The following is a 22,517-nucleotide window of genomic DNA, read 5'->3' on the forward strand; positions in this document are numbered from 1 at the left end:
AATTAAGAAATAACTTTTTAAATAAAACATTTATGCTACTATTCTGCAAGAGTATATTAACACTTTACCTACCGGGAGCTACTTAACAATTTGTTAAAATCAATGAGTAACAGAACTTAAAGCTTTTAAATATACCATTCAATAATAATTTTCAACAAGTCCCTTGCAATAAATATGGGGTAATGCTATGTTTCATAATCATTATTTGAAATAAAATAATCAAGTGTCCTTTTGGCATAACTCAGTCTTTAAAAATTCTCACAATAAGCTTCCGATACAAGAAGTGTTAGCGGTACAACTTTGAACGAAAAGGTTGATTCGATTTTGGTCCAATCAAATCCTATGTTTCACAGATTAAATAATAAATCTTTCTGAGGAAGTCTTTGCGTCTATGAAACACAAATACCCACACATATGCGTACAAACAAACACCAACAGAATATTATAAATCTACAACAATGGAAACTGTGTCAGCGATGACTCGGTACGAGACTCCCCTCGTACTAAGCCACGCAATTCGTGTGCTCCTGTTTTTCAGAAAGCGGCGGCGACGGCGGCATGAACACACGGGACCGGTTAGGAAGTGCCATTCGTCGAGTGTCGAGCGATCACGAGCGATTCATCCAGATCGCGGTCGCCGGCTATCAGACTTTGAGTACGCGGCCGTAGTGTGTAGAGAGAAGCAACAAAAACAACAAAAACTAACAAGAAGCGTTCAAAGTATATATTCAACAATCGGGAGAGGACATAGACACAGTGACTGACAATATATTACTCCTGTAGTATACCAAAAAAAAAGTGAACGGGTAGCAAGAACGGAACCGAAGAAAACAAGAAAACCAAAATAAAAGAACGAACAACCCAAAAGTAAAAAAAGCAAACGCAAGAAACAAGTGTATAGTTCGACAGTACATGTGAGAAGTGAGCAAGATTGCAAGAGAGAGGGAGAGAGAGATTGAGGAAGCGAACGAGCAAGCGAGCGAGCGGTGTCCATAAATAACAGAGGGCAGTCGACATGGAGATGGTGGTCGATCGCGTTCCATCCGAGCGTTCGATTTCCCGGGCGTCGAACGCATCCGCGAGACACGTTCAGCCGTCGTGCATGTTCCTCCTTGGACCGCAGGGAAGATTCTAACTCCGCTGTCATCCGAGATATAACGCATGCACGCGATGAGCCACACCGGGGATCATCGGGAGCCCGAATCAGGTCGGATCGTGGTAGATTAGTTCGGCCAGGCCGTTGATCCAAACGTATACAAGAGGCCGCGGTGATCTGTTAGCGAAGAACTTCATGAAAATGGACTCGGCAAAGCTTGGTGAGCCAGCCCCGAGCAGCCCCAGGGCTCACTCGCCGGTGATGCCGACGTATAATACGAACACCACCTCCACCACGAACACCGGCACGGAGACGAACATCGACTACGTGATCGGTGACTACATGGAGAGACTCGGAACGAGGCTGAACATACTCGAAACAGAGCTAAAATACGCGTGGAGAGCGCTGGACCTTTTAAGTCAGGAGTACATCAAGATGTGGGAGAGGCTGGAGAAGCTGGAGGGACTTTTATACGAGCAGCAGACAGTGATCAGCCAGCTGATCGAATTCTACACCAGCGGCGGTCCTCATCAACAGGTTAACGTCGTGGAGCAAACGTTGGCCAGTCAGCAAGCCACGGTGGGCGAATTGGACGCGATCGCGAAGAGCATCGGTGCCGGATTAGGGGTCGAGGACACGAACGCCCTGAGGGAGAAGTTGACGCAGCAGGAGCTCGCAAGGATGCACGGACTCACGCAGGATAGCACAACAGCTGCCGCGGTAGTTACCGACATGCACAGGAATGTTAGGAACTTGGACACTCTGGAGACTCTCGCGGAAGAGAGTAATATTCCAGACGAGGCGTTCTATAGAAGCTTGAACAACGCTTACAGAGAAGATCTAATTTGCGGCGACACGTCCAGGCCGACGTCGCAGTTGGGTATGATCTGGGAAGAAGCGGAGGATGAGGATGTGAATGGGAAGAAGGATATGGAGGCGAGCATGTTCGAGAAGACTGTGGCAAAGGAGAAGGAACTCGAAGAACTAGTTAGCAAGCCGACCGAGGAGAAGATCTCAGAAGCAGTGACGGATAAAAAGGACGAGGAGGACGAGGACGAGGGGGAAGTGTTTAGTGCGGCTGATTATAAGAGCTACCGAGGTAACACGCCCTGCGTTAGCGAGCAAGATCTTGCACAGCTATCTAGGCTCAGTTCCATCGATCAAGTGGCTTTGGAGAAGCTGCACGAGCTGGACAGGCTGACCAACAAGTTGCAACAGGATTCCCAGAACCTTATCGAACTCCAAACCCGATTGATGGACTCCCCTAAGAGGCAGTATAGCAGCGAAGCCGAAGTAAAACTCGCCGAGGAGGCGAGCAGTATAGATGAGCAGCTTAGAAAGATCTACGCTGAAACGGACGTCGACAGCTGGACCTTTTCTAAGAGTCCTGGATCAACTGGCAGATCGATCTCCAGAGTTAGTACTGATAGTGGTTTAGCCACCGACGGTGACTTCACCACAAGATCAATCTCACCCAGACTGACGTCCACATCCAGGTCAAATTTGGACTCTATTTCGAGTACCTACACACCTCCTAGGCTCGCTTACACCACTACTGCACGGGAAAAGGCTACTGAACCCGTGATCCAGTTGTCTATCGATGTAGGGAACTTCGCTAAGGGCTACGCGGAAAACAAGGAGCTGACAGACTTAATGGTTGAGAGTTTCGTCGCTGTAACCTGTGCCTCGCCGACTATTTACAGCACGACCGCGGATAAAGTTCCATCCCCGACTTTGTCCGCAGGCAGCGTCCATAGCGTCCACAGCGTCCACAGCGTGCAGAGTCTTCGAACCAGGCAAGACGGCTATTTCGGTAGCGCAGCACGGTTGAACCTGGAGTTCCAAGAGAGCAGAACACCTCCTAGTCCCTCACCCAGTTCGCCGCCTCCACCGGCTCCTAGGGATTCAGCGGAGTCATTCCTGATGCCAGGATCCGAACAACGGGAAGCCGAACCGAAGAGTTCCCAGAGTCCTACGTTCCTCAGAAACGCCGAGAAACTAGTGTCCTTAGAACAAGGTCGCTTAAGTCCACGAACACCGCATTCACCCAAGTCGCCGCGGGTGTCGCCTAAACATACTATCAAGCCTAGCAGCGCAGTAAATATAGTAGCAGCTAAGTCCGATTCCGGACTTTCATCGATGAGCGGATGGAGCAGCTTGGATAAATCCCCAAGTTCACCAAAGAGCTCGATCACCAAGATGCTGACCTCATACTCGATGGATCATGCAAGGACAACCTTGATACCAAGCACCACCGCAGTTAGATCCGCCAGTCCGATACCACCTCTACCAGAGACGACTACCTCGGTGATCACACAGGAGCCTTTGTACGACACTCCTGAGGGCAGAGATGCTTTTGCTAACGCTACAGCTACTGTTACCAGTCACTCTTATACGGTAGCTATGAACCACCTGTCAAGCTACTCTGCGATGAAGACACCAACTACTAAGGAAGACTACAGTTTTGTGCCACCACCAGCACCTATTTCGACCACCTGTCAGAGCCCTAAAAAGCGAACTCGTCAGCAGACTCTACAGCATACCTATGACACAGTAGCACCTGGAACCACGCTGGACTACGTATTCAAGTCCGATCAGCCGGCAATTTACTCCGTGGCCGGTAGTAATCGTCAACAAGCTATTACGAGCGTGTACACTAGTGGTTCCGGCAATTATGGGCCGAAAACCACGATCACCGCTTATTATACCGACTCTGTGACGGAACAGTATACTAATAGCTACCAAGACGGCTTCAGCACAGTGCAGTACACGGAATCAGGCGGTACCGTCCACATGAGAAAACCGAGGAGCAACCAGTATCCGGACGGAATGGCGAATCACGAAAGCTACAAAGCCGCGATGTACCGCACAATGTTTCCTACGGGAAACATCACGGACGCTTTGTCTTACTACCCGACTAGCGCGAACCTGCCACGAACAGAGACGAATGAAAGCTCGTGGTTGAACTCAATGGAGGAACAGATACCGCATGACTCGACCTCTTCTAGTATCAGATCGTTGACGTCCGATGGTAGCTACGCGCAAAGTCCGTATACTGACAGGAGGTACCCTCAACCTCCGGCCTATCACCATACCTACGCGAACCAGAACTACCCGCAGGCCTACCAGCAACAGTACCAACCATACAGTCAAAGACTGAGCAGCACAGAAAGCGCACAACTGACAGACGGCTATCAGAGACAGTGGCAGAGGGAGCACCAGTACATTCAGGACCACGACACCGGTAGAGCGACGATGGATCAGTCTCAGCACCAAACTAGTGAATACTACGACGCGTCCAGTGTGATAGTTTCGCAGTCGGGCTACATAAGCATCGCGTCGAATTTGAAGGATCACGAGGTGGACAACGCGAAGGCCACGAAAAAGATCCGAAGGGGATCGTCCCTGAAGAACGCGATGAGCTCAATGAGCAACTGGTTGCCGGACTTGCACCTGAGCAAACGACATAGAAGTCACTCTTTACCAGGTGGAGTGAGAAGAGAGGACTTAGACGGTCCCCAGGAGCAACCACAACGACTTCCCGCAGAAGTAACTACCACCAGGGGTCGCGGCAGGGGTCAAACAACTAGGAAGAAGAAAAAGCACACGTTAGTCTCAACAGTGTCAGGTATCTTACAGAAGGCGAAGAGAAGGAGCCATCAGTCCCAATCCTTGTCAGACCCTGAGCAATCGGAGACTGAGTGGAGCAGCGGTAGGCAAAGTGGCCTATCGGAAGACGAAGACAGCGTGATGTCCGACGCAAACCAGGAGCAGCCGTTCTTCGCGAAAGTGAAGACGGCAAGCACGAAGCGGAAGCCAGTATCGCAGCCGATTCCACAGCAGCAGCAACCGACGACGCAGCTACCGCCTCAACAGAAGGATTATCTACAACAGCAACAGCAACAACAACAACTACAACAACAAGTTCTCCAACAACAGATGCAGCAGCAGGCTCTTCAGCAGCAGATGCAACAGCAGGCTCTTCAGCAGCAAATGCAACAGCAAATGCAACAGCAGATGCAGCAGCAGATTCAACAGCATCAGGAACAACTGCAGCAGCAACAAGCTATTCAAGATGTCTGGAGCAAAGAGAAGGATCAACGGAAGGAAATAGATCATGATGTCGATCAACTAGGTGGTTTCGAGGAAGAAACATCTGGCAAAAGCACAGGATCCGGTTCAGGAGGATCCTCTATTTTCCAAACGGTTGGTGACATCAAGAAGTCGACAGGTAGCTCTGACGAAGCTCCAAATGAGAAAGCACCTAAACTTCCACCAGTGACCTTGATGGGTGGTGCAAGTATGGAATTTGCAGTGTCCAGAGCGTTAGGCAAGTACAGACAAAGACAATCGTCCACGGTGTCCGACGAGCAGCCGGTCAGCGAGGACTCCGGTAACGACAAGAAGTCCGAAGAGGGAACCGTCCAAACGTTGGAGACGAGCTTCGAGTACCCAGAAGATATGTCGGAGAAAAGCGAGAAGAGCGAGAAATCGAGCAGCACCAGGCTGCCGGAACTAGTGACGAGCATATCTGAAGAAGCTCCGCCATCGGAAGGTAGCCCGTCCGCGTCCAGCGCAAGAGGTCTTCCAACGGGGAACCGGTTCCTACCGCGACACCAGCAATCCCTGGAAATTCCTTGGACTGGATCCCGGCCTGGCGAAATGGACGAGGACAACCGAAGCACTCATTCCTATCGAAGCACGTCGAGAGTCTCGTCCAGACGGCAAAGCACCGAGGACTCGATCGACTCCGAAGACGAATGGTACCGTTACGAGCTGAGGAAGCTGGAGGAACTAGAGCGACAATCGCAAATAGAGGTAGAGATGGGAGAGGTTCTGGTCGAAGAACCTGAAGAAGCAGACCATTATAAGCCAGACGATACGGTGAAGGAGAAAATGTCGTTCGTGCTGAAAGAGTTGAAAATGAAGGCTACAGTGAAACCAAGGGAGCTCGTAGAGGAAAGGGAGGAGATGAAAGCGGTTAAAATGAACGGAACCATCTCGAAAGACCGTCGTATCGAGGAGAGAGACCGATATCGCGACGAAAGACCAATTCCGAAACGAAAGTCTGCCGAGAGTATCGAGCAAGTGTTCGCTAGAGTAACGGATTATCATTCGTGGGCGCAAGAGGAGGAAGTTAGGAAGGAGAAGCCACCTTCATCCGTGGAAGAAGGCTCGTCTGGTGAGACATCTGGTCCTGATAGTCCTGTTCAATCAATGGACGAGGAAGAGGAGGAGGAGGAGATGCCGAAGGATCTCGATGAACAGCAGTCTAGGAGGAGTTCTAGCGGCTCGACCCTGCGACACAGCGAGAAGATTCACCCTGGATCGGAATCGCTGTCTCGTGAGGGTAGCGTTAGCGTGCCACCTAGCGAGGTGTCCGTCAGCATCCCGGGTGCATGGGATTCGGAAAGCACTGTCCTTGAAGGCCTCGAGCGCGACGGTGCTGGTAGCGCCGAGACGGCGACTACCGCGACCTTGAGCCTGCCGAAAATCAAAATCGACTCCTCGTCCTGCGGTAGCTCGGACACGACGCTTAAGGAGGGCCAGGTCAGCCCTGGCCCCCCTGGATCCAAGTGGAAGCTACTGAAGGCGTTGAAGGAACGCAAGGCCGAGGAGAAGCTCAAGGAGGTCGAGGAGGCCTCTAAGGAGACTGCTATCGCTCAGGGACCCACGGCAGTGAGTATCATGATTAAGTGAGGACACGAAAACCTTTGTAAGGCGTACTCGAGATTCGGAGGTTGGATTAAATCGTAGTAGGTCCGACCGCTTGGACGAGACTGATTTTCCTTCGATGAATTCAATTGTTCATCGCGCTTCCGACTGACTTCTACTGATAGTTTCTCGAGATGTTAGTTATGCTGTCTCTCTCTCTTTGTGTACAGGGTGTTTGTAAAATGTTGGAGACGCTCATTCAGAATCTTCTGTAAAGGTTGATAGTTATGTTTCACTGTTTAATTACGATGTAAATCTGTTTAATTTAATGCCAATGTATACACATACTTTTTCACTTTTGGTTATTTATGATTCATGAATGGTTGATGGGTAAGCAACTTTTTGCTTTTACCGTGAAACTATTTTATGAATGATCAATCAAATGAGTGATTCAAGAAAAATTGCATAATTTCGTAAGTATAATTTTATCACTCCATCAAATTTCATTGAAATCGTATTCTGTGTGTAATCTTTCATATTTAGTGACGGCCTTAACAAAACAGGGTTTCGTCCAAATATATACATTCTTAAGAAACTCTCGCAACAAACATAGCATGTTAATGCTTCCGACAAAAAAATTTTTTCAAATTGCAACCTCTATGGAAGCTATCCTGATCTCACGTCCCTGATATTAAGAATCTACATAAAAACTACGAAGACGAACGATGCGAGTTCACGAAAACCGAAGAGAGCCGCAATCCCGGCCAAACTTTCACACATACGTAAAGAACTGCGCAGAAAGTCCACTTAGAATCCTACAAACCAACGAAATCGTCCATAAATCCATCGCCGAACGCTCGCACCGTTCGTCTTCCAGTAAAATGCTCCACGATCAATTAATCAACAGCGTACTGGATTGATTTAGCGCATTGGCTGCCCAATTTTCGGTGAGCCTTCGATTCGTTGCCGCCGTCGAGTAACGAGTACGCTCTACGCGAGCGAACTGTAAATGGTGAAAAAAAAACGAGTGAGAGGAGGAAGGGAAACGAAAATGAAAAACTACGAATTTAAGCGTAAATACATACATACATTACATATACCGTGTAAGGTCTAAGTCCTGTGCCGGCGCGTGGCACGTGCATCCAAGTCAATACTAAGGTTACAGAGATGGGAACGGAAGTGAAGCTTTGCTGGGCGGATTCGCGTCGCCGTTGTGACGACGCAACGCCAGACGGACGCGCATCGGACCGATCGAGAACTCGGAACACGTATAACAGTTGGTATATACTAGTCAATTCAACAAGTGCAGCGTCGCTGACGCTTGGCCAAGCAATATACTCGTAGACGGTTAGTGATGGAGGGGCGTTGGGGGTCTGGGTGTGGGTGGGGGGTCGAAAACCGAAGACGCACGATTAAGCACCAGTCGGTAGTCGCGATCGGCGACGATCGATTTCGAGAGACCGGTAAGGGATGAATATCCGTGTCGGCGGAAACCATTGGACATCGTCGGCAAAGTAAACGAGGCTTGTTTAATTCATAGATCCTAGAACTACTTAGATGGTGCTTTAATAATCGATACGCTTTAAAGGTAGTATTATCGGGAGAACCGCGTGCCTGCGCGGTCTGAGAGAAATTCATTCACGGGGAGTAGTATTATTTCGTCAATTAATGTTTTCCAGTGACAGCCGGGAAACGCTGGTCTTTCACAGATTTTCACGGAGAAATAGTTAATTAATCCTGGAAGTTCTAACTGCTTAACGATTCCGCAGAACCTTTTTGACGGCTGATATTTAACACATGCAGCTTTTTTTCTTTAATTTATCATTTATATGATTCTTTTATCTGTAATGATTGATATTTTTAAATATATATTGCATTTTCGACAAGATATAAGTAAACAAAGAAACATGAATAAATTAAGTAAAATATAAGTACAGAAAATGTTTATTTTGTGGATTACTTGCATAACGTAAGTATGTTTGATATGCATTTATTGCATGACGTAGTTCTCGAAGACGTGGATCTAAAGTAACACAGTACCCCGAGGGTTGAACAGTGATTTACGTTTACTTCGTAGTTTTCCTGCTGAAAATTATGGTAGACTTGACACGCTCCAGCGCGTTAGGCACTATTAGTTGAAACTAATTCGTATGAATATATATGAATATGGAAATTTGACAGAGGGTCTCGTTAAGCCAGGGGAGTTGATCTAATTAGCATAATCGTAGTTAATTATTGAACGTAGACGTAAGAGGAAACTGATTCCATATTTCGCTTTGAATCGCACACCACTGATCCATCATAACAATTAAGACTCGAGAACTAATTTAATCTCTATCTCTTCCGAATTATTCACTCACTCGGATTGTTGGGACAAGGGTTGGCAAACTCTACAATCAGTGAATCAAGAATAATTTCATTCGTCTCGGTAAAACAGACACGTTTCTTGTTTGATAATTATCTACAGTGACGCATACAAGTATTTGTACAGTGAGAAGATTACGAAAATGGCAGTTGTAATAGATAAATGAAGAATTTTACTTCAATTAATTTTGTATAACACCGAAACTAATATTCAATTTCAATAGACACTCATAATAACATAATCACAGGATAGGAAATTTCATTTATAACGAAAATAATTGTATACAGAAGTCCTTGTTCTATATCTACAATATCGTGAGCTTCTATTTAAATGAATTAATAAATTACGAAATAGAATCCTTATATTTATTTACGTAGTATATGAAACAATATTCGTTGAACTAAAATTATTTATTTACGTATTGCAATTAGATTTATCAGGTTCTTATTGTATGAATGCTTTCGTACATCACTATGTAAGTAACAATATAAACTGTACTTTCTAGGCTAGCAAAGCCTACAAACATGTAACATCTCTTTGCAAAAAGGTTTGCCCACCCTTTACGAGAACGCACAAACCGAGCGACCTTACCTAAAGCCTCTCTACAGCTACGAGTGAGAAGAGCAAAGTAGGATAATGCGAAGAAAAGGGAAACAAATCGCGCAGGCACGGTTGAGGAAAATCTCGTTCATCGTGCACATCGAAAATAATCCCTTCCGAGATTACGCTCGCGAAACGTGGAGAAACAAAATGGCGGAAGTGGGTTCAGCGGCCATATGTAATCTAGGGGCATACGCTATGGAACAGGAATATTGAACACTGAAACTTATTACACCTTTGTACCGAACCTTTTTGATATTCAAGGATTTTCAGCATTGTCAGCGTTCTCATTTTAGAAAGGAAGGGAAAAGATGTTCATAGGTTTTTGTGAATTTTTAAAGATGAGAAGTGCTGACGGAAAGAAAATGTCTGCAGGATAATGTCAATTTGTAATACTCTTTTCTTCCTGGATAAGTGAGGATGTCTTGCGTGCAAGAACAGAACAGAAACAAAAAAAAAGTGCGACTAGAAAATTAAACGCGAACCAATTACGCAGCATAGTTGCGTGAGGAAAGCGGAACGGTTTCAACGGATCCGTTCCGCCATGAAATGTGTCCTGCGGAAAGGTGAGACCACGGTCGGCGTCACGTGTTCTCCGTATATTAGAACGTAATATATTGCGAGAAGACGTGAAAACGCGAAAGTCGATAACAAACGGGAATCGCGTGGCTGGGTGTTTCATGGACAATATTGTTCTCGCAAGAAACGCTCGCTTCCACTTCATATTCCATGAAATAGGGGAGGAATAGGAGAAATTTTCGGCCTAAAACGATTTGGCGATGATAGATATTTGTCTCGCGATTGATTTAGTGAGCAAGGCGAAGAAGATTCCCGCGGTACACACCGTTTAATCGACGATTCGTTAATCGAGGATGATATTATTTGATTTTCTTCCGACAGCTGCAAGTAGATTTCGACGGAGTTACTCGAACAACGGAGAACGATGAGGCTAAAGTTTGTTGTCGTGCATCTTGTAGTACCTATTCGTAACTAGTTCACTCTATATAGGCTGATAGTATGATAGAGATTAATTCCAGGGAGGTAAACTAGGCGGGGCGAGTCGCGTATGCAATCCTGGAGTCCTAAACATGTTCCTCCAACTGTAAGCCCTCTTACAGTATTGATTTTCAGTTATTTTACTAGCACCGAGGTTCCTTCTAAAACCTTGTCAATTATATACATTGTTTTAAGTAAAAATTTGATTTGTTCAACACTCGAACTTGTATTTCAGATAATGATCCTTTCGACTAAGTGCAGTTTCGTGTCCACTAGTTACTTCATCAAAAATCGATAATCCTAAAAAATTAAATTTTCAGTTCAAAAATAAAAAATTAAGTACATTTATGTAAAAACTTAGTTTTAAAATAACACAACCAGTATTGCATAATAAAATTCAATAACGTCACATTCAACAAATAAACATCTAACTTCAAAGAATCTAATCGAATGGAATTTTATTAACAAATTAGTTAACCAGTCAATTACCAGGATCTACAAAAATAACTCGCATGAAATTATCAGATGCAATTCAATTAAACGCGCAAGTTTCCAGATGAACGACTCACGAAAAGCGATATTATCCGAAGTGACACGTAAGTCAAGTCGTTAACCTCGCACAACAGGTTGGAAGGATTGGTACGCGTGTTCCGTTCGCTATGAATCTTCGTTACCCAATTGACAATGCCCCCGAACTTATCAACCGTACAGAAACCGACCCCACGTAGCAGGAGGCGTACCAGGATTTGCACGCGCGACATCGCATCGTCGCAAATACGCAGAGTAGTTCGCGTACTAAGATTTTCCTCGTACTCGTCCACGAACGTGCATACCATTTCGTAATCTCGAAACGATCGATCGCGTTCCGGGTACCGATAACCGTTCGGCATAACATGATATGTCCGCAATAGTTCCGTAATCGAACGGATACGCCATCGGGCGCAAACACACACACACACACACACACACACACACAAAAGCATACATAAATACATACATACGGACACGTGCGAGCACACGAGAGAACAAGTACTTACGATACAAGCCATACGAATTTCTGTTTCATTGTATTACGATTAATCGCGTTCCTTTCGTGATACTCCGCGCTGTGCTAAAGTATATCGAGCAACGATTCGTCGTACATTCTAAATACTAAATTTTGCGGGGAAGTTTCTCGTGGTTCAGTGAAACACTAATTCAAACGTAGGTTATTTTATAAAATGCATTACGTGCTATTACATCGAGCTATGAAAATTCATAGTAACATTTAAACGTTGTACTACGCGAAAGAAGGATAATGAAAAATGACGATTTTTGGGTGCATTTGAAATGGTAACTTCGTATAGGATATTTCAGGTAACTTTTAAAAAACAGAAAATGTTATCAGCGATTATATTACAAGATTCGTGTAGCAGTCAGAACATTAACCGTCTCTATCAACAATAGGAAAACTGAAATATAAGGAGAATGCCAAAGAACTTGAACAAATAGAAGTTCAACTATAATATTCCCCAATGCCAAACACAAAACCAATTTTGTAAACAGAATTGCATTCTAGTCACTGAACTAGCTAAACACATTTTATACAAATCTAAATACACAAGAATAAACAAACGCAGAATGTCTCGAGTTAACATGAATTTCCCTATTCCAAATGGTACTCAAAACATCCATCGCCATTTTGCTTCATCCTCTTATCGGAATCGTAACAAGAATCTCATCGCATTCCGCAATGAGTCTCAAATAGCAGAACTTCCAAAAGAACTTCCTAAACGATTCAACAAAAGGTCTAAGGCTAATAATACTACATCGGTAGGCTTCCTAAGCTACGTTGCAGGAAAGAAACATGGCTGTACACGGCAAACAGACACGACACACACATCTCGAACCACAGACAAACCACAGTCGTGTCGTACACACGTCCAAAGTATATGCTTCCGTATCTAAAGACTTCGCAGGCGTATAATACTCTAAAATATAGACTAGCAATTAATTATCCTGTGTACATCGGTGTTGTTAGTGTATTTAGGGGGATACGGGGTTCTACCTGCTCGCAATCCGGGAAACGGGTTCCGGGCTAACGACACGATCGCGGAACCGTGGAACAGCCCGGGTCTGGCCAGGGAACGAGGGTGCGCGTTTCACTTAATTGGTCGGGCCCGGGGCACGTATCAGGCTCGGTCGGCCGATCGATTCTTCTCGTAATTGGCGGAACGTGCCGGGCAGCTCTGACGTTCGGGCCGCGCGCCACCGGCGATGTCAATAACAGCAAAAGGTCGGTAGATTTGTCGTGGCACTCGTTTTTTCAGAGGGTCGCTCGGGGGTCAGCAGGTCGTAGCGGGTCGTAGGTGGCTCCGGATGGCTCGTGTCCTCCACGTGGCCGACGAGAACGACTCCCTTTTGGCGGATTTGATTATTCCGAATTGCACAGAAGCAAGAATTCTGATAATTTTGTTGCGAAACGAAGAAATTGAGAATGTGGGAGGACGCTGAAAATTAGTATTATAATTATAGTTAATTTAAGGAATAACGTTGCTATGGAACAGAGGCTTTGAAAATAAAAAGAAACAGAACGGCAGTGAAGATATTATGACGGTTTGGTTAAAAGGAAAAAGGAAGATTTGAGATTCTGTTATATATAAATGACTTAGTTATGTATATTGATATAGGCCAGTTAAAAGGCGAATATGGAATAGTTACGGAAGAAGTAAAATTACATAGTCAACTAAACAATTGTTTATAATGAGTATTTTGTATATTAAAATTTTATGAATATTCGAGGAATCTTAATCGCTGTGACTAGTCGATGGTGCAGGATAATGAATATGAAATATGAAGTAAAGTTATTGGAAGAGTAAAATTGAAATAGCAGCAATGAAATTAAACTAAATTAAATTGATACAGAGACAGTGAAATTAAATCGAATAAAAGTGACACGGGAGTGATGAAATTACATAAAATTTTACTCGACACGGAGAAGTTTAGAGGACGCAATGGTAAACGTCGTGGAAATTGAGCTGCGTACTGTATGGGTTCTTAAAAACTTTTTTACGGCAACTGGCTCGCCTCCAGAGAATACCGTGAATGGTTCGCGATTTCGCGGGGCTCATAACGATCCCCGTTCCACCGTCGAATTCAATGAGATTGCTACATTCGGGCGTAGGTTTTATGCAGCGACACGTACGAGTCATAGAAAAGACTTTCGTCGCGAGAAGAAACTTTCCAGTTGCCTCTTGTTATAGCGAGAATGCCAGCAATAATATGTTGCATTTCGAGAAATTCGATGGGACGAATAATCGAGTCACACCTGAAACGACCTCTTGCAGAAACACGATAACATATAATGTTCACAGCCATTTATACGAACCGTTGAATAATTTTATTCGGCAAGGGAAATGAATTTGTAACTGAGGTAGTTGCGTTGAATATTGCAGTATAAAATATTCTTCTTATTTGATATAATTTACTTCGATACTTTGCCATCATCATTACTGGTATTATTCGTTTCTCTTCAGTATTAAATTTTATTACACTGAATATTCCATTTTATGTGTTATTAATATTTTATATTATAAATCGAACTTCAAGTACAGTATAAGCATCTCTTCGGTGAACGTTAAACCGACAACTACACTGTACATACTGTGCTTCTTAACCTATTCTGAAGGAGTTTAGACGCCACTTTAATTGGTGTTCATTTAATAACGAGCTATTTAATTAGTGAACAGAATGTTCTCGAGTGCTATAGAGCTTCTCCCACAAGAATCTTTAATGTAAAATATAATGCACATACAGCTTTGAGAATTTCTCTTTTATTGGAACTTTGATCGGTTTCTTTTTATACAGAAAAAATTGATTACGTTAGAAAAACATACAAAAGAGGACAAAGAGTAATGAACGTAGTTAATTTTAAATAAATATGAAGTCTATTTACATAAAATTCAACGAAGACGTCTGCCACCTATGTGACATAAAACAGTTAAAGTAACGAAAACTGAAAGTCTACAAATTAGACATTCGTGTCTTATGAGCAACAATGAATAATTTGAATTCGATAAGAAGAATTGAATGAGAAAACACTGTCATGTACGTTCATTTTTTTAATATCCTCGATTCACTCAGGAAACTTACGTCATTGTGTGCACAGAAAACAAGAGCAGAAATCGAATTGAAGATAAAAAGGTAATTAAGAAATCAAATAATTCAAGATTCAAACATGACAACGAAGCTTTAAATAAATTTTAAGTGAACGGAGGAATTAAAGTCACATTCTCAAACTCGTTTCCTGATGTCCCGCATCCCTCGAGGAACCCGTGTCACTCCATTCTCCGAGGACTGCTGTCGAGATGTAAATCAATCACGCTTCTACTGAATTATTCGCAACGAGACGTCCGAAAGGGAGCTGGTTCGTTTCCGGCGAGCGGGGGGGACGCGACCATCATCCTCTGACGCCTCAAAACGGGGCCAACCGAACAGCCGCCCAGACCAATTGTGTACCATTTCTCACTTTTATACGAAACGAATTAAGAAAAAAATACCTAATGAACGAATGTAGGCAAGAAGCGAAGGCTAACAGGCTCGCGGACGGGAAACGTAAAAAGCTGTGTGTGTGTGTATATTGTACGATTATAAACGGTCATTGGTTATTGTACATGTATATTGCAATGGTGTCGTTGCGTCTAACACATTTTTAGCCGTCTATCTCGTCCAAACGTGGACACGAATTAACCACAAACCCACCGAAGCCTCGTGCATCGTCGAACGATACGACAAATTCGCCCGAGATTCGGGAGTCTTCGACACCCCGCGTGAACTAAAAATTAATACCGATGCATCAAATGCATTGCAAACTTCTTGTCTACCGAAATGACGTTCAGCGTCTCGCTAGACTGCCATGTGGCTAATAAAAATGACTCTCAAAGAGAAAGTAAAGCGAAAAAAAATCCTGAAGTTAACACTTTCACGGCCGTCATCGTTTACAAGTAACTTCGCTGGTCAGCGATTCTCAACCTGGAGGCTGTAAATTCGCTCTGTCAGTAGTTTAGCCATTGGAACGACAGTTTTTATTCTGACGAAAACTGATGAGATTGAATTGTGAAATTCAAATAACGGCATAGTATTTGTAATTCTCTTGATGTATATGTTATCATTCTAATATGGACAACTATGACAGTGCCAGCAGTATACGAAAATACTAACGTTGAACGTACGGTCGTTAAAGTGTCTAATGAGAGAGGGTTTCGTCTGGGTAGGATATATTAGGAATATACGAGTATCGTTCAACGATACGAGTGTTTTCGGAAATACTCGAATACACTTCCGGTCCAGGACCCTCGCGATCTACACGGAGAATTTCATTCGAACCCTCCAATCCGTGGCGTCGCGTGGCGTCATTATGCAGATTTTTCGCGGCCATCTCTTCAAAAGAGATGCCTTCCCGGGAATCAATGAAATAGGGAGACTACGTCCGCATCGCTCGAAATATTCCGAGCCGGCTCGCGTTCGTTAAAGGAGAAATAATGTCTTGTCTCGCGGGACACTAACAGAATGTCGTCTCTCAGGTGGGAGCGCACGGGAGCACTCTCGCGACGTGAACGGACACAATTGCAAACCGGGATAAAGATTAATTTTAAACTTTCTTCAGAACTGCACCTTACTGCCGAGCTTTCTTTGAAACGAGAAGATAGGGTGGGTAGGTCAAACGTTCGAGTAAATTGAAGTTGTGGGCTATAGGAGAAGGTAAATCAAATTTACAAACTTAATTTGTAGTTAAATTTAATCAGAAAATATTCGAAATACTTTGCAGAGGAATTGGGATTTTCTTGTGTTATAAGTACTGCTGTAGTGAACATCTATTAAAGACATTATTCATAAAAATATCGTCGTATATGGAACGAGAAGTTTTATTATTTGAAGCATCAAATGAATATTCTTTTCCAAAATAAATTTATTAACGAAATATAGAGTAATATAGAACTTCGTATTTCATTAGAAGTGTGAATCTTGACCGGTATCTAGAATCAAGTAATTAAAACATATCACTGCTTGCGCAACGAATTGGTAGGAATACCAGTGCAGCATGCATAGTACTCGAATAATTATTACCACTCGTACGCGAAGATTCTAAATCCCAAGTACGGTAAGTCATTGAAATAATATGCACCGTACTGAGCTGGAAGATTGGCTAGCGGAATAGAACAGGGGCAAGAGGAGTACTGCTTTGCCTGATTCCGTCTGTCACGATATCGATGCTCCATATTTAGATTCTCCCTCTGATATCCGGAGACGTATATAGGTGTTCTGAAAACTTCTCTACAGGGTGGTCGTAAAATCAGTCGTCAGTGAGTTGCAACTAATTATATCCAATAGTATATTAAAATTTTATAATGTTATTATTATAAAATATATTCAAATTTTCTTAATAATTCATCTCCTAATGCTTTATTATATACTTTCATATTTATAATAAAGTAATAGATGCAAGGATTTTAGTCTCCTTATGTTAATAACTCATTTGACATTGAAATATTGATCGAAAACTCTAAGCAAGTAGAAACACTTCATCAAAGAGATACTACTTTAACTCGATACCAACCTTCAATGTCACTACTCCGCTGAGTAATGAAAGTACAATCTCCAAACTTCTTAATTTTGTAAAAATGAATACAACCTATCAATACAATAAATATAACATAAACAAATCATTCCTTCCGCTAGCGAAGGTTTCCAGCTTCGCGCGCCACCTTTAAAAGGAACATTAGCACTAAAACTGCTAAACAGGTGAAAATGACCCATTCCTGATACTTTCCTTTACAATCATTGGAAAAGTATAGGCGTTTCTCAAAAAAATGAACGAATAATTCGATTTAGTAATGCACAAATTAAAATGTTATAGAATAGAACAAAGTTGATTTGACCGCTCTAGTAGTTCTAATGTTAACCTCTTGTTTTATGATTTATTTCTCAATTATGACTAACACAACTACTTCATCGTTAATGATTTATTCTCCACGTTTACTCAAAAGGTTAACGATTGATAATAGCAAAGTAATATTTAATTTATATTTAAACGAAATAAATAATACATAGATTTATTAAATTCAGTTTCAAATTTTCGTCGTAAAGCTAATACAATATTATAGGGCAACTCTGTTCCAATCGATACACCTGTAGCTTACAACTTCACCTCTTTTGCGAGATATCAGATGCCGCGAGCGATTGATAATCGCTATAACGAATTAACCAAATCCGTTTGTCCGTTCCCGGTTGCGAGTCGTTCTCACGGACGCTACTCACCCGCACCTACTCTTATATATACATACTATATAGGAACATATACAGGGATACACATTCGCAAGAAACATACACGGCAAGCTCTCGTTCACGCATACACACGAAAAGTATATATATGTATAACACGTATTATAACGGTACTATAGCCTACGCGGTAGTTTTGTGTCAATTAATACTATAACGAACAAAAAGATCGTTTAGCCGTGTTTACCGGAATGGGGACAGAGAGTATAGTAAGGTAAGAAGCTTTCGTGTGATAACCGGGAAAATACGCGTGGCAGGTGTTCATCGTCGGGAGGTCGAGAAAGCTGACATCTCGCGAGCCCGCGATGCCGGAAGGGTGTTTCCCGGCTGAAAAGCCAAGGCCCAGGAATTCCGGCCGCGGGGATAGAGTGAGAAAGGCCGATGTTGCTTCATCGACCGCGACGCTATGGTTGTGTCCAGTTGCTTTTCGGGGAACGGAGTACTATGTAGGTGTTTATCGTTGTCGTTCCGCACCGGTCGCGTGAAAATAATGGCGCCAGTTTGGTTCAAGTTTCCTTTATTTCCACTGCTCCACGGTGCTCCCGCCATTTAGAATCGCTACGGCTTACTCTAGCAATACCCATTTTATGAAAATCCTTTTCTTTCTTGCACGATTCGGACGAACTTGTAAGATGTGTAAATTGTTTCGTTTTTTAAATTTAATTTCATGTGCACGTAATATTAAGAGCGTGGTACTTTATTTAGAATAGTTGAAAAAATGGTTTATTGCTCTTTGTATTTTCGGGATTGGTATGGAGAAATTTGGGGTTTTTTAAAGATGCAGTTTTTGAATAGAAGTGTATGAAATATTGTGTAATTTTTTCTCTCTTATTATTATCGAATATTATATCTTTATTTCTATGATACTCTTCCCTGGAAAACCTTTGTAAAAATTAATACGTATCGATTTGTCTATTTTTGTGACGCTCTCTTGGATTTGATGCTTCTTTCAAATTCTAGAGTCATACAAGGATTTCCCGAATTCGTTTACGATGTTACGTGCTCGCAATGAATACTGAAATTTCTTCCTTACATTTAAGCTCTACTTAAAAAGTAGAAAATAAATCGCCTGCGAATGAAACGACAACAAAATTGCACCCAGTCCTTATAATCACGTAACGTAAGCGGAGCGATGCACTTTTATGGCGGAAATACCGCGTCGCCATATTGGATTTACTCAAAACCAGGTTACACCTTCGAACAGCGAAATCTTTCTCGTCGAAATTTAATCGTTTATATCACTATTAATGTCACGAGCAAATTTTACGCTTTTTTCTTGTAATACGCTACCTTTAACAAAATCGCATTTCCATAATTTAAAGCCAAAAAAAAATATGCAAACGGTGTGTCATGACATATTTTCATTGGCGAGAGTTTTGGCCATCTGTTGCAACACCGACGCCAATAAATACTCCACGAGTTTTATTCCAGTCGCGCTGCAGTAATACGTTGTCCCGCGATAAAATCTGCCTCTCCCCACGATTTCCACCGATACCCCCGCGAAATCACGTTTAGCCCTGACCACTCGATGATTGTTCATACGATAATAACAATTTAATTAGTTTGTCGAAACATTAACGCGCTCGTTATTCGTCGCACACGCTGACAATCTTTCCATTATTTTAAATATGAGAGGAAAACGTCGATCAACAATTCACCAACTCTCGCTGGTTTCTTCGAAATAATATCCTAACGCTTTCACAACCATTTGAGTATCTTTCTTTCATGATTTACTCTTTAATGTTTTATTTTTACATTTCCGTAATAACTTTGCGCTTACAGACACAATTTACTATTTATTATACCTAAATATCAGCTTTCACACCTCCCAATAATTTTCATTACGCATATTTGCTCTTTGTAACGATGCGATATCCGTTGAAACGATTGCAACGAGTTGCAATAGCACAATGGTGTTCGGAGTGCAAAGCGTTAATCCTATTAAATATTCGGTCGTGACCCTCGTCTACCTAAAGAGTACATTTAACTTGGAGCATTCATCACGGGAACAACACGTGGCTGCTCGCAGTCGGCGACGTGCGAAATTATTGCACCCCGCGACCTACATACATCGTGCGCCACGGGAAGCTTCGATCTTCCCATTCCGCCATTATCTCGGAAATTGAGTGGACATTCTTGTGGCGGGCGAAACGAACGAAAATCACGCGGCGAAAACGAACGTGAATTAGATTTGTAAGTGGGTAGTTTTTCTACCATTGTACTTTTTCACCGTGGAAACGGGCATCTTTTGTAGTGAACGCGAAGTTGAAGCTTTTCTACGTGTAGTCTTGTCGACCGAGTCTGACACCACAACGAGACGGTGAAATTGAACAAACGAGCTTATCAAAATAAATTGGAAAACGAAGGAACTTTTAAATCAGTCAAATTTAATTGGCGTATCATGACTCGATGCGGGTTTCGAAATCGCATAAATGATTTGTTGCGCGTGCTCATCGCGGTGCCAATCTCGATCGGTCGAACTATACATATTTCTAGCTATTATTTGGATCTTACGGTAACTGTTCGCGAAACCGCGATTGATACCCGGAAATTTTCGATTTTACACAAAGTGTACTTTTCTATCGAGCACCATTTGAGAAATTCTTGTACAATTTTGTAGTACGCTTTTTGATGGTAACTTTTATACAACCTACACCGAGCTGAGAAAGACATTTCACATCTACGAGCTATTTATTGTACCACTTTTCGAACAAAAGTACCATTTTTATGAAGTATTCTCAGATAATGTATACACACCTTCATGAGGCAAATGGAATGATAAGGCCGACGTGCAATAATTTTGTCGTCTCCTCATACTAGATTTACGAAACGAGCCAATTTTTAGTTCATATTGACTTTTATAAATATTATTTGATAAATTTTTTTATCAATTTTAATTGATGTAGATACGCAAATATTGATTACTAATTGTCTACTTTTAAACCTCGAATGTCTACGACCTAAATGATCAATTTCTCTAAAAGCGATCAAATAAACTGTGCGGTAAATGTCCGTAAATCTCGTTTTAATGTAATGGAAAAATTCTGATGATGTATTTTCAACGGAAGATTCCATTTTTGTTTAATTTCGTTTATTGTGGAAAGATTTCGCTGTAAGAGGGATAAATATGGAGCAGGATTGGAAAGATTTCTTGGTACCGATAAAATATGGACGATCTTTCACACGGCCGGTAGTAGTAATGATTCTTTAAGGGAGTCGCTAATACGGCACAAATTTCAAAGATCACTTTACACCTTACACCAGCTGCTAGCAGCCCCCACTTTTTCGGCGATTTTTTTTATAAACGAACTTCTGTCTAGCTTGTAACGCTGAAATTCATCGAATTCTAAAACTACCCGGTAACGGGTAGCATTAAGCTTATTAGGGGTAAGGTTCCAATAGCAAAATGTAGAAGAAGAAACACAATTACGAGACTAAACACGTGATTATTGTAGTGGTATACAATATTTTATGAATTTCGCCAGGACGATACTTCCTCTTTCATTACACGCCCCACTGATAATATTTATTGTACCATTCAAATATTAAATATGTTTTATCATTAATGCCAGAAAATATTATTTGTGATTTATTATTTCCTAAAAGTGTAGAGTCTATTTATATTCTAAAGTTACAAAGTTGCAACGAAATTTTATTTTATTCTCAACATTATATCTGTATGAGAATAATTCAATAAATATTTTCAGCAGCGTAAAGGAATAAAATTAACTCGAATCTTCGTACAAAGTAAGATCAATTATTAGATCGTCAATGAACTGCGGATTTCACTACGTATATAATTAAATGAGAACTCTAAAGAATATACGTGTCAGGATTTCATTTTATTTATGATTAAATGAAATCCTTGATTGGTGTCCTAATTATTAATCCATTTCTGTGTGATGTTGACTCTTCACGAGTCAATGAAAATGAGAACTTTCATAAAAATCCGCACCTTGGTCATCAAAATAAGTATAACAGCGGGTTCTGCGAAAATTTTCGATAAAGTATGAGAAACTAATTAACTATCGATAACGCATAATCACGATTCATCGAAGAGTGCCGTATTCAATAATTATTGCAGAGGCCATAAATCGATACGTGCGTCATTACCTGACATGTGAACACTGCGAAAGGATATGACTCGAACACGCGACCATTATGGCGTCATTTAGCCCTAAACTAACCATTTACTTCACCACATTGTCTGATTGTCAACGATTTACAGAAATATTGTATACAACTAATGCTTGGAGCGCATTCCACGTTTTTAATCCCTTGCGTTGGCAATTGGTAGCAGTCTTGTTATATTTTGTGCATGACAATTTACATGATCCATTCAGTTTCTCCATTATTTTCTCCAAACTTTCTTTTCGATGTTATCATTATACAAACAATACGGAGAAAATGTTCATTTCCCTGTAAAATGATTTTTAGTAATATCAAATGAAATATTTCTTAAATTATTAACATACGAAACATTTATAT

At 42.1% G+C, this 22,517-nt stretch overlaps 1 protein-coding gene across 10 annotated transcripts in view; it reads left to right on the forward strand.

The window, feature by feature from the left end:
* unc-13 overlaps nt 1-22,517 on the forward strand; it is a 261,538-nt gene that overhangs the window by 140,377 nt on the left and 98,644 nt on the right. For all 10 annotated transcript variants that reach the window (XM_076371394.1, XM_076371403.1, XM_076371395.1 and 7 more), the window contains one exon: nt 539-6,775. In XM_076371394.1, coding sequence (XP_076227509.1) covers nt 1,292-6,775 — 5,484 coding nt within the window. In that variant the 5' untranslated portion in view covers nt 539-1,291. The remainder of the gene's footprint in view (nt 1-538; nt 6,776-22,517) is intronic.

Source organism: Nomia melanderi, chromosome 10 (assembly GCF_051020985.1).
Source record: "Nomia melanderi isolate GNS246 chromosome 10, iyNomMela1, whole genome shotgun sequence".
NCBI classification, from domain to species: Eukaryota; Metazoa; Arthropoda; class Insecta; order Hymenoptera; family Halictidae; genus Nomia; species Nomia melanderi.